Below are 14,033 nucleotides of genomic sequence, written 5' to 3' on the forward strand. Positions count from 1 at the left end.
AGCACTTTATTGCGTTGTAGGATTTGTTTTGTTTTGATATACTCTCTTGCTGCTACTAATGAATTCTCCAATACATAGTCAGGATGTGGGATGGACAAGTGATTCCAAGATCAATGATAATTTTGAACCCCTTTAGAAATTAGAAGATCGACCATGTGGTGAAGTGCAAGGATGTGTATTTTGGAAAAACAAAGTTATTTCGAAGTCATTTGAAGAACGTCCGAGAGAAAGAAGACATTTTGAAGCCTTAGTACCTCTAGAGTGGAGAGATCCCCTACGACGTGGAAGCTGCTGAGGAGGAAAGTGTATTGGAATCTTCAACGGAAACTTAAGACTTGTAGTATCTTATGAGATCCCCTTTACATATCATTATCCAAAGCAAATGCAACGACTACGGCCAGTCATGAAATGGATTTGACGATTGATGATGCAAGTCGAATACAGCCTGTCGGAAATGAATCTTCGTTTTACCGGTTTATGACAGTCCGATCTCCGTGGTCCGCCAGCTCCCTGGATCCGGGACTTTTGAATCAGGCGCCAATAGTTCTGTTTATTTCCAACTAAAACATTTTGTGAAAATAAAAAAATATACAGCATAAAAAAACAATTTGTGTGGCCTACCATCCGATCTCGTGTATCATGCGATCATTAAAATTTTCTCCGAAAGCATGATGTCATCATCGACATCGTTTGTAGTGTGATGCCAGTTGCCATAACCAGTCACATGTTTGGTAAAGGTTGTGTTGCAGTCGTCGAGGACTTGTGGCAAATTTGTTCATTTTCAGCGGTGACTTTCTTAAATAAAAATAAAATGAATCTTATTTCATCCTTCACTAGATGGAGGGGAGCCCTTTAGGCTATAGTGCCGTTAGTGTGCCTCATGCAATGCAATGTAGGCATGATTTAAGGTTTTTTGGTGCGTCCATTCGGCCCCCAGCTGCAACCCCTTTTACTGTACCTCCGTTTATATTCTCTTTTCTTCCATCTTACTTTCCATCCTTTCCTAAAGATTCATAGTGCAACTGCGATGTTTTCTTTGTTTTACACCTTTCTAACCTTTTTACTGTCAATTTCCATCGCGGCGTCTGATGACCTCGCAGGTCATCCAGCCTAAATTCTATATTCAGTTACTAAATTGATGGATGGATCTGTGGCGGAAGAACCGAATAATGAACAGGCCACAAAACGTTGTGGAAGAGGCAAAAGCACCTTTACTCCATTGAATTTTGTGCGTATATTTATAAATAAAGTAAGTTGCATGTTTAAACTTCGCTTTCATTGAGCGACTAATGGCTGTGATGATGTAGGTAAAACGCAAACAGCTGCTGATTTAAGAATATAAACATCACTGGAATGCAAATTGTGTCTGAATTATATGATGATGATATGACAGTAATGCATGAAATATAATTGCATACAATACATAAAACAACAGTTTTACTAAAATTGTCATTATTTGACAATTATCTGACCTTTGCAAATGGATATCTGTCGGTGTAATCAAGGTATCTCTCTCTCTCTCTCTCTCTCTCTCTCTCTCTCTCTCTCTCTCTCTCTCTGAAAGATTGCAAACGATGAGAAATCGGTTGAAGCTAAGGTAATATCCGGTGTGCCACAAAGTACGGTGTTAGCTGCATTGCTGTTTGTTATTATGATTGCAGACAGACAGTAATCTTAAGGACTCGATAGTGAGAAGTTTCTCCGATGACACAAGAATAATTAGAGAAATTACTTGTGATGAAGATAGGAACCTCGCCTTACAAAGAACCTCACCTTAACAAAATAATATGAATGGGCTAAGGAGGTAAAATAGGCATGGTATTTTACTCTGATAAATTTGAATCCATAATTATTATATAGAAAAGAAGGAATGCTATATGCATATAGGAGACCTAATAACGAGACAATCACAAATAAGGAAGCAGTTAAAGACCTTGGTGTGATGTTGAATAGTCTACAAAGGAGAAGAGAACGCTACATGATAATCCAGGCATGGAAATACATAGGAATTAACGAAAACATTAAGGGAGCTAAAATATCAGAAAGAGCAAGCAGAGATAGATTAATAATGCCCAAAATTATACCAGGAAAACTATGGAAAGCACACAGGACATTAATCCACTACGCACCTTCATCGATAATGCAGCGTCTATGCAATGCCTTGACAGCACATCAGGAGTGAGCGTAGATGTGTTTAACAATAAGCTCGAAAATATCTAAGCTGCATCCCAGACCATCCAAGATTGGAAGATGTAAAATATACTGGAAGAAGTATTAGCAATACTCTGGTAGACATTAGAGGTGCTTCACACTGAGGGACCTGGGGCAACCCGAACGAGCTGTAAGGTCTCTCTCTCTCTCTCTCTCTCTCTCTCTCTCTCTCTCTCTCTCTCTCTCTCTCCTCTCTCTCACACAACAAACACACCACACACACACACACACACACACACACCACACACACACAATTGCCGGCTTAGAGAACAAAAGAAGCAGGTTTTTAGGTTTTTGTTGAAAACGAAAACCAGAAAAAATTGAAATGCAGGAAAACGTTGAAATGTGCCAGATCAGAATTCGACAGTGCTCTTATAAAGTGGTTTAAGTTCTGACGTAGAGGTGGACGCATTTCGGGCAGATGCGTATGGAGCAAGCCAGAATTTTTATACGGAACTACTATCCATTTCAGGGACCACGAGTCATTGTTTTTCTCAAATATCTTTCAAACTAATTACGTATTTGATCGAAATTGTACTTTGACAATGTGCAAGACACCTCCCTCTCATTTTTGGTAATACTATAGAGTGCATTGTCAGATGGTATTAAGGCGTTTACTCTTGATTTACATGGTGTTGCCCACAATATACCTAGACCGTGGTGTTGCCAAGCATCGCTAACCTATGCATTCGAGCTTCCCTTATTCCCACCCCGTCCCTCCTTCCTTCCCTCCCCTCTCTTCCCCTCTTTATCCTTCCCTCGACCCACTTTCCCAGTTTTCCCGTCTCCCCCCCCCTTCCGTTCTTGGATGTTATGAATATTTTACCTTTTTTATAGATTCTGTGCTCGTTTTATTATTGCTATTATATTTTCTTAAGTTATATACATGGGAGTAGGATAAACAGCCTGCGACCTTCACTCTATTCACGTATCTTCTATTACGATATCTTAAACCCTTTTAACCTTCGTATCGCCGGGTTGACTATGAGCAGGTAAGATAAGCTTATTAAACAAAATTAAATCACACAGTTTAACTATAACCAATTATATAATTAATACTACTCTCGTCTTAATTCCCATGTCTGCAACGCAATCATATGGCCGGTGTGGGCAGAGTATACGTACAGACCATGCAGTCCAATAAGTAATAAATTAATAATATTCGTAATCTATTAGTCATAAAAAGTGAATGAATGTCACAATCTTTTAATTTTATGAATATATATTTTGCATAGATGACTAAAGCGACTGCAGCAATTATGATTGGATAATGTTGACACATAATATATGTGTCACCATTATAATATATATAATATATATATATATATATATAATATATATATATGGTATATATATATATATATAATTATTATATATATGTATATATATATATATATATATATATATATTATATATTATATATTATATACACCACTCCAAGGGTGAGATAGACTAAATAATAGATAATATGATAGAGATAGATGCTTTGATTGATTTGTTGCCAATATGCATGTGCCTTTTGCATGTGAGTTTGTTATGAAGATTCACTTACCTATCGAGATTTATCCTTGATTTATTGTAAGTTTTCTCCATTTTGTATAAGCGGCAGCTAACAGACAACCCCTTATTATTATGGTATTACCTGACACGCCAAGGGTACTATTAATTAACCAAGGCCATGGGAAAGAGGTCTGTTCACTTACCCCAAAATCCACCAAGTAGGCGGAGCTTTGTCTACCTCATTATTTCGTAAGCAAGTGATTTGCCGTACCGAACTAAAAAAAAAAAAAAAAAAACTCGAGGAGGTACCTCTTAAGATACTTCATCGCCTACGTAGTTACCCCAGGTGGGAGACGACTCCATCCAAATGGGTAGACTGTCTTTCTTGCTGTTAACAGGAAACGTTAGGAAAAATTAACCATTATTATGGTCATCATGTCAAATCTTGTTATCCTTTTCATTATGAATTCTCCAGTTGTTCACTGGTATTGAAAAAGATCATGGAAAACGGTATTTTATTGCGTTTTGGAGATTACAGAGAGGTACTAGGGGAGAGATGAAAAAAGTAGTGAGAAAAACAGAGGGGGGGGGGGGGGGGGGGGGGGAGATGAGGTGGGGGATAGCAGACGTTCGATTCTGTGTTTTAGACTTTGCTGACTCATGCGACTTTGCCTTTAAAAGTCAAGAATAAATACCTTAACTAACACCATTTGACAATGCACTATAATACCAAAAATTAGCAGGAGGTGTCTTGTACACTTTGTTAATGTACCATTTCGATTAAATAATTAGTTTGAAAGATATCTGAGAAAAACGATGACATGTGCTGTCCCTGAAATTGATAGTCAACATATGAATGACAGTGATTGTTCAATAACCTTTGTTCTACTTTTGATAACAACAACACAAATGTGGAAAGAGCTAGCAGGACTTTGTTGACAAGGCCGGTTTTTTTAGGGGTGAATTTTGTCATCCGGGATTTTCCGTTTTTCGAGAGTGGCCTGCTTCCAAGGGGGCTGGTTTAAAGAGTTCAGTTGAGTTTTGATGATATATCAACCGTTGAACTATGTAAGGAAGGCAGTGAAAAAGTAGAAGTATGGAAAACTTAAAAGCCAATGAAATCACAGGTTGGTGAGAGTATAATTTTAGGCTAGGCAGGTGTCCGGACTTTATCTAAGCGTCCCTCCCATGGTATAATGAATAACATTATGTCCCTGTAAATCATACAGTCACCTCTATGACTTTTACCCTTGGACAGTAACAGTTATGCCTTTTGCCCATTTCTTTGGAAAATTTTATTAAACTAAACATATCAAATAAACTTTGGTTGTCCACTCAGTCACATTATTAGAACTGGGATGTAGCAACATCTCACTTGTAGTCCCATTAACTGGTGCCTCCATCTACGACCTCTTGAATTGCCGTTCTTACGTCTTCAACAGTCACTTCCACAAGCAAGTTTGAACTTATACGAATTCTGTCACTGGTGGTTGAATTTACCACATGAAATAAATCTTTTGAAAAATCTACTTCACCAAATTAGGACTTCATTTTCTTTTGACGGCATCTCTCTGTATGCATGTTTTAATTCTGATATCAGTAGTTCACTAACATAAACGTCTCCTGTAGAACAGCTTATTCTCCATACAATGAGCATGTAACCCACTCGTCCAACGAGGAAGTACATAAGTCTACTACGATATGTATTGCTATACAAAATGCACGAATATTTGACAGTGAAACAGTATATAAAAGGAATATTAGGAGTCAGAGGACCTTTAGCCTTCGAAATGATACCGCAAGTCAGATTATGAAAGTTCTATTATGTATATAAGATTATATTTAATGGGAGGTGAAGATGCCTAGACGTGGCCTTGGCAGAAACCATGTGCCAATAATATGTGACGGTGTCAGCTGGACTCGAGTGTGCACCAGAAGATTTGGAGGAGAATTATGAGACCTGAGCGAGGCTGGAGATCTATAGAAGAAAAAGCATAGGGAAGATATGAGTGGCAAAATTCCAGAGGCCCACTGCGTCATGCGGCTCTATAGGCAGCGTGATTAAAGTAATATTTAGAATTCTGAGTAGTTTAAAGGGGTAAGGCACAATAATATCATGACAAGTCTCTTATTTCTTCCCAATTTTATTTTATATTTGGCTAATCCGTAGTCAACATATACCCGCAAATGCCCATTAGTTTCATGTCTCTTGATTTCCATTGCAGGACTGACGACATGGGGTCGTCGTGTCGGCAAGAAGCTCGAGCAACTGACACGGTCTCCCAGCAGAGAGAAGGTCAACTCTTCCAGCATCTTCTCCAGAACTTGTTCTACCAGGTAAAGGCAATGTGCCAGTCTCAGAGTCCCAAGTACTTTCGTGTATTTAACACATCTCTTTGTGCCTTGAAGATGTGTTAAATACACGAAAGTACTTGACACACTGTCTTTTCATTTTTAATTTTCCTAGTGGCTTCAGCTCTCTCTCTCTCTCTCTCTCTCTCTCTACCTCTCTCCTTTCTCTCTCTCCTTTCTCTCTCTCTCTCCACACACACACACACACACCACAATTGTCACACACATTAATAATAATATATATTTATAATATATATAATATATATAGTATATATTATAATATATTATATATTATTGCTGTGTGTATAAGCTAATAATGGAAATTGGAATGTGATGAATATATAAATAAATAAAGAAGCTACGAAGGAAAGTGAAACAGTGGAGTGCTGCGAGATCTTTGGACTCGACATCCTTTACTTAGCATACTGACATATATAAGAAAATGGGGTCATTTGCTCATTAACGATTCTAAAATTCTCCATTCATGGCTGTTGGAAGCTCGCTCTAAAACTAATTTCTAATATTAGAAAACTGGCTTTGTAATTTCGCTGCCTATCCTGTAGCTTACATACTATATATATATTTTTTCACAAATATTGTGACAAAAAATTTCGTTGAATGTCCAGTTCAAGATATTTAAAAGGTGAATAACAACTCCACTATACCCTAAGTCTGCCTCGTTACAAAACCGGGTAATGACAATGAGTTGACTTCCTTCCTTATTGGAATTGTTTTTCTTCCGTTGTCATTTTTGCACATTTTCATTGTTTAATACACTACAGTATAGCCTGTATGCTTTGCGTTTTGGGGTAAGGAAACATTTTCTTGAGATGAGGACTCACTGTTATGAGGATACTTAAGACGAACGAGAATCTTTCACTTATTGTTAAATTTCTTCCCCTTCTCATTCTCAGTGACGTTTTGAATGTTACTGTTGTGCGAATGTCACAGCAGCCAGCCACTGACAGGATAAGTTCATCGCGTTTCTAACTGGGATTGATGTGTCATATGATTTATAGTGTAGTATGGGGACATTGCTCACCATTTCAGATTTGACGAGTAGGTTGGGGTACATAAAAGCTTCAGATTATGTTGCCGAGATCAAGCTTGTTTCATTTTAATTCATTTTTGTAGTGCCCGGATAGCATATTTGAAGTGTCCACTGCAGTTAAATCAGATTCTGAGCTTATGACTGCTGAAAGTAATGTACAGCAGTGATTTCGCGAACATTTTGTTTCAAAAGATCAGTATCCTAAATATATGTTGCAAAGAATACAGACCTTGACCAATCTCAGTGCAACAAAATGTGTTGTTTAGATTTTAAATTTTGTCTCATTGGCATGTTCAGAACGCTATATTGTAGTGCTTATGCAAATTTGTTTATACAGATTTTTTGCTTTTCAGTCTTGAAATGTATGTCACTTGTAAGGAAATGGCTTGATGGTTGCGTGAAGAAGAATGTAAAGACACAATTTTCCATTGTTAGATTAGCTTCTGTGTCATGGAGCGCTCTTAACTGGTCTGTAAATTGTTGTAGATAACATAAATGTAAAAGGATTTTAATAGAATTAATGCTGAGAGTAATTCATTCTAAAAAGCCAGAAAATAGTAATTTGTTTCTGAATATACAGCAGGCATTTATCATGATTTTATCCTTTATGCCTTAATGAACCTATAAAGAAAGAAAGAATGAATGAAATACTTTAAAATCTTTTAGAGGGATTGATCAACATCCCGGTGATCGCTCTTAGTGCACCGGTTTCGGGTTTATGACAGGCGGTTAAAAATATTTTGTAAGTGGATTTGAATTAATATGCCAACCAACAGGGCTTCTGTGCTACATTTTAGTTTGTTTTATGAAAATTGCCATTAAGAATTGGACAATTTTGCTGAAGGAAAAGTCACGCATACTCAAGAAAATGTGTGATCCCATTTTGTTACATTAAAGTTTTTGTCATGGAAGAATGAAGAAGTTACTTGATCCTCCACCCGGAAATAAATTCTTGTGTAATCTTGAATCTTGTGGAGATCTGTGATTAGATGTTAGTCTGTTTCTTCTTTTGTTTTGTAGTTGCAGGTTCTTCGACTTCTTCATTTTAATTGTTCTTTAAGTTTCTCTTTGTGTTTATATCATACGTTCAGTTTTTAAGTTTCTCTTTGTGTTTATATCATACGTTCAGTTTTTAATGTTACCTTTTGATTGGTACCTCCTTCATTATTATTATTATTATACTTCTGTGTATATATTATGTGCATATTGATGAGTACTACGTTCTGTATTTAATGTTACCTTTTTTATTGTTATCTTTTCTCCTCAGTGTTTTGCAATATGTTCATATATTTTGTTGCAGATTCCAAACTTGATAATTATCATCTAGAGGAAAATTTTCGCATGTAGTGAACACTATATATTCTTCATCTTTGTTGGTGTTCTCCTGTCTTACGTCATGTTATAGTAAGTAATCATCTTTCTCAAGTTTTTTTTCTTGTTTTTTTTTTTTCTTGTTTTTTTTTTTTTTTAGATCAACTGGTGTAGAAGATACCCCTTCAACACCAGTGACCGAGTCTTGGAGGGGCAACTCTGTTCCAGGAACGCCTTCTCCCAAGGATCGTAACATTAGTGCTCGGCAACTGTATCGTTCCTGCTCTGCTTCCCAACTGGGTACTTACTTGGCAGCTGATGACCCTACTGATGGGCTTGACCTTAGTCGCACAACTCCGGTCCCTGATGAAACAAAGACGACTAACCCCTCCACAACCTACTTCCCAACCAAAACTGTCAGTTGTGAAAATATCTCCACGTTAGGGACTACTAGAGCCTTATTCCCTCATGCATTTTTACGGTCACGGCCTCCATCAGCTCCTCAGCATATTGGTTCAACAAATCCACAGCCAGAAATATCTTCCACTCCAGGTACCCCAGTCATGGACCCTCAGGCACATCCTCCTAACAAGCGAGTGACAACTTTAAGGAATTCCGTGTGTGACGATGATACCCGGGAATTGATTCGACAGAAACTAAGAGCTGTCTCGGAGGAGAATTGTGCTATCAGTCCAGGTCACAGGAACGTGAATGGGCTTAATAGCTATCCTCACACAAGCCCAGCCGCATTACAGCCCCGATCTCGCTCATTTTCGGCCACCACCATTACTGAATCAGATTTTGTAAATAATCCTTGTGTGCTAACAGAAACCAGACGCAGTTGCTCAAGGCATTCTGGACGATTTCGAAATTACAGCGAACGGAAATCAGCAGCAGTGTATCTCAGTAGCAATGAAAGTGGATATGAAAGTGATGGAGCAAGGCAGGAATCCCCCAAGGCAAGGGTGAAAAAGACTGAGAGTGATGCTGATTCTGGCGTCAGCACTGAGAGTCATTCAGAAACAAACTCAGAATCAGGGTCTCTTACAGGTGCTGAACACCAAGGAATACCAGACCAGTGCTCTAAACTTGATAGTGGCTATGCAAGATTTGAAACTTATGTGAGCCTGAGTGATGTTTTGCGTAAAGATTTGCTAAATAAATCTGTTGATTTTGGAGTATGCAATTATATGCCAAAATATCTAGATGACTATGGAGGCTACAGCAGCATCTCTCGTTATTCTAGTGTAGAGAGACATCCTAGTAGTCCTTCAAGTCCTGCTGTGTACAATCTCACTGATGAAGAGAAGCTTGAGCCTGGAAGATCCCGGAATACGCGTCGTCTTTCTGATCCTCAAGAACTGGTTAATAGACGACAGAGATTTATGTCTTCACAGTTTGAACGCCGGATGTCTCCTTTAAGCCCATTAAGAGGTGCTCTTAGTGTATTTAGGGAAGCTGTAGATGACAGTGGACGCAGTCCTTGGTGGGAAAACGGCACTCCTCTTCGGGGCCACCTTAAAATGGAAGAATTATCGAGACCATTCCCTGACTCTTATACAATGGCTCCTTTGTCACTTCCTGCCTCCCTAACCCGATCTCCTACACCTAGGACTTTTCGGTTGATGCGACTGGTAAAGGATCACACAGGTGAACTCGGCATCTATATCACTGCTCGAAGGAACTCCAGAGGAGCCACCACGGGTTATGTCATTGCCCACATTGAAAAGGGGGGTCTTACAGAGAGGTAGGTTGCCAGATTTCTCATTTAGTTCTATAATCCCTCATTATTAAAAGGGTCTGAAGTGAATTTGAAATTGTGTGAGCTGTTAGATGAAATAAAGATGTAAAGATTAATTGACTGGCCCAGTGTGAGAGCTTTTCTTATGTGGGAAAGGTTGTAAAGAAATGAGTTACATAACTGCTTCTTGGTTAAGGGTAAAGTTGATCATAACATATATAAATTAGTATAATAGGGAAGGTATGTTTTAGGTAAGGGGGAGGGTTTGTGGATTGAAAATTTATACGAGAAGTTTGAAAGGAAACGGTAAAAATCAGTATGTAGTGTGCGTGGACATAACAAAAAGCATATGTAAAATGCTAGAGACTCGGTTTGTTATGGCACCGAGTGATTGTAGAAGTTAAAGAAATGTTGCTGGTTGTAAGTGCAAGGTTGCAGGATAAAAAAATTGGTAATTGATGGAATGTGGGCAGATAATGTTGATTGGGGATAAGTATAAGAACTTTTGGAAATTAGTAAAACTTTAAAGTTCTTATAAAAAGAGAATTGAAAAGGAGGAGTGAAAGCAGTTGATTTTTAGAGGTATTTGGGAGTAAATGTAACTGATGATGTAGGCCTCTCATAATACGAGGTGAAGCAATACAGGTAGCAGGTGTATAAAAATCTGAAAGAGAAATTTAATTTATGAAAGCCAAATGTGGAATGTACGAAGGAATGGTCGAACTCTTTTATGGAAGTATGCAATTGTGGTTGATGAATGAGAAGGGAAAATTGATGCTCTTTATATGAATTTTTTGTCTCAAAATAATGATATGGAATGAGAAGTGAACAGAGGCGGGGCCAGAGGTGGGGGCGGCGTCCCCTTAAGCCACTGATGGTCCCCCAAGACTTGGTTTGCCCCCCTAGCCTTTGAAATGATGATAATAACAACAGCAGCAGCAACAGTACTGGGACCAGACTTTCTCTTGACTCCTATATTGTCATTCTTATTTGTAGGTCTTGAATGGCTTAAAAATACTCCAAAATACGAACAAATTTCCCAAGATTTATTGGGGTGTCTTACAACACCCTCCCCCCTTGGGGGTTAATGCTGTCAGTGCACCTCGTGTGGTGCACTGTAAGCATAACTTAGGGTTCTATAAAGCGTGCCTTCGGCCCCTAGCTGCGTCCCCTTTCGTTTCTATTACTGTACCCCCTTCATATTCTCTTTCCACCCTCTCCTAACAGTTGATTCATAGTGCAACTGCTTTGAGGTTTTCCTCCTGTTGCACCTTTCAAAGCTTTTACTCTCAATTTCCGTTTCAGCGCTGAATGACCTCATATGTCCCAGTGCTTGACCTTTCGCCTAAATACTATATCCAGTTCAGTTCAGTACAGCGGCCCCCCCCCCCTTCCCCATCCATACCATAAGTTTGCTGAAACAACCCCCCCCCTTCCTCAGAAATCTGAAAATACTCATGGAAGTGAAGGACTGAGTACTGTGTAAAAATGTAGACGTGGATAGAAGGTTACATCTGTATCGCTCGGGAGAGAGTGTTGGGGAAGGAGGAGGAGGAGAATCTGTGTTCTAGCCACGATCGCGCTCATTTCCAGGAACTAAGACGCTTGTGCGAGGGAGAGCGAATGATGCCTTGTGTGTGTGTAGAAGGATTTAACCAACTACAGGCTAATCCTCTGTGTGGGTATATAGTAAAATTTGCTAATGTTGTGGAAGTTTTCTGAACTCGAAGTTCATTATCGATTCAGTAGTTAAAATATGAATGTGAGAGTATCCATTGACTGGTTATTTAGCTAGACACTTAATGTCACGGGAAGTAATGAAAAAAAATATATATATATGTGTGTGTTTGTGTGTATGTGTACACACACACACACACACACACACAACACACACACACATATATATATATATATATATTATATATATATATGTATTATATTATATATATATATATATTATATATATATATTATATATATATATTTATTTATATATTGGAGAGTTTTGTTTTTGGGAAGTTTGACCGGGTGAATGGAGGGCTCACGTTACCGCTTATGTTTACTGATTGCTTGTCAACTCGTCCTTTCGGTTTTAATAAGGTATGTTTTAGTGGTCGGTTGGCACCATTTTTAGGGTTTTCAAAGGCCGATTGTTAATTGAAGGGAGTTAATTATTATCATTATACTATTGAGGGAGTTTGTGGCATATTGAAAAGATAAATAGATGGAAAAAAAGGTTAAGACTTTACTAGATACTTTATACCTGAAAATTGTCTTTTGAAAATCCTGATGGCGTACGTCTCGCGCCAATGAGGTCATGTTCAAACTTATCGTGTGTGATCTACTTAGGCGGTCCGTTGAATAATAATAGATTAACTGATATTATGCGATACCGTGGCAAATGATTCTGTCACGATCAGGTTTCTTTGGTCATGCTGCTGAAAATTTGGAAGTTCGTGAAAATTTTAGACTTTCCAAGTTTGAGTTATCTGTTAAAGGAAGTATTTAACGTTAAAGTTAACCATGAACGTGCGTGTGGCACTGCAATAGGCCACCGCCGGGCCGTGGTTGAAAGTTTCATGGGCCGCGGATGAGAGTTGATGAGCTGTGACTGAGAGTTTCATATGCTGTACAGAAAACTCAGTTCTTTAGCGTCATTTTTATTTGTTTATATATTGTTACCTAAGTGAAGCGATACGGTCATATAAAAAAAAATCACTGTTCGTATACGTATCACTTGAGAGGGCGAGCGTAATGATAGTCTTCCTGTGCAGAGAGGGTTCATTCTCGATTCATCAGTTGAAGGATAGATGAATATTGTGGGTTTGCTCCCAGTTCGGTTTCTCTTCACGACTACAGCAATTATCAGACACGCAGTGACCTTTTTCATATTCACGAATATTACGCCACTGAACATTTTTTTATTCACGAATATTAACCCCACTAAACATTGTTTATATTGCACGTATATTATGCCACTAAGCATTTTGTTATTCACGAATAATACGCCACTAAACATTGTTTATATTCACAAATATTACGCCACAAATATCGTTTATGAGTCATTTATCTGTGCCGCCTTTGCAGTAACTTCACCGAGGGGGAATTCTAACCTCCTTGGTTGGAAGTTATTCCCAATGCAGAGTGAATTGGATAGCTGCTTTAGGGCTTCATCCATAAATCAGTAGTTGAAGTTGAAGTTTTGATGTGGCAGTGATTATTGTTCTGTCTTTTTTCATTTTGAGCCCCGCCCCCTTCCTTCTCTCATTAAGCACAATAGCTTTTGAAGAAATGCACCCAATATTTTATATAGTATATATATATATAAATATTTATATATACATATATATTTATATATATATATATATATATATATATGTATATATGTATATAATATATGTATGTATATATATAATATTGGGTTTGTCATTTTTTAAAAAGTTCATTGTCCTCAAACCAATTAGTTAGACATCGACCTTGACATAAAAAAAATATAGTCCCAAACCATACATGAAAGAAACATAAAATAAATGGCGAATCTTGAACTCCGCATTCAAAAAAGAAACCACGGCAAAATGCACTTTTAAACTGCAAATTAAATGACAAATGCAATAAAAGGCAACCTTTCATTTCACATGAACTAAATCACGACTAAAATACAGACGCAAGACTGAATTCTAAATGAAAGATTTAAAGTTTCTTCATTCCGAGTTCATTCAAGCCTTCATTCATTCAGGGTACTTAACTAAGGTCTTTCTCTCGTGTGGCGTATGTCTTAAAATTATTTATATAATGTGTGTATTATTAAAAATCGCAAATATTCACTTGATTTGATTATTGGCCTGAAGCCACATTCAAATACACACAC

At 37.9% G+C, this 14,033-nt stretch overlaps 1 protein-coding gene across 2 annotated transcripts in view; it reads left to right on the forward strand.

The window, feature by feature from the left end:
• LOC135196946 (uncharacterized) overlaps window positions 1-14,033 on the forward strand; it is a 124,793-nt gene that overhangs the window by 53,964 nt on the left and 56,796 nt on the right. For both annotated transcript variants that reach the window (XM_064223793.1, XM_064223792.1), the window contains 2 exons: window positions 5,937-6,048; window positions 8,586-10,172. In XM_064223793.1, coding sequence (XP_064079863.1) covers window positions 5,937-6,048; window positions 8,586-10,172 — 1,699 coding nt within the window. The remainder of the gene's footprint in view (window positions 1-5,936; window positions 6,049-8,585; window positions 10,173-14,033) is intronic.

Source organism: Macrobrachium nipponense, chromosome 18 (assembly GCF_015104395.2).
Source record: "Macrobrachium nipponense isolate FS-2020 chromosome 18, ASM1510439v2, whole genome shotgun sequence".
NCBI classification, from domain to species: Eukaryota; Metazoa; Arthropoda; class Malacostraca; order Decapoda; family Palaemonidae; genus Macrobrachium; species Macrobrachium nipponense.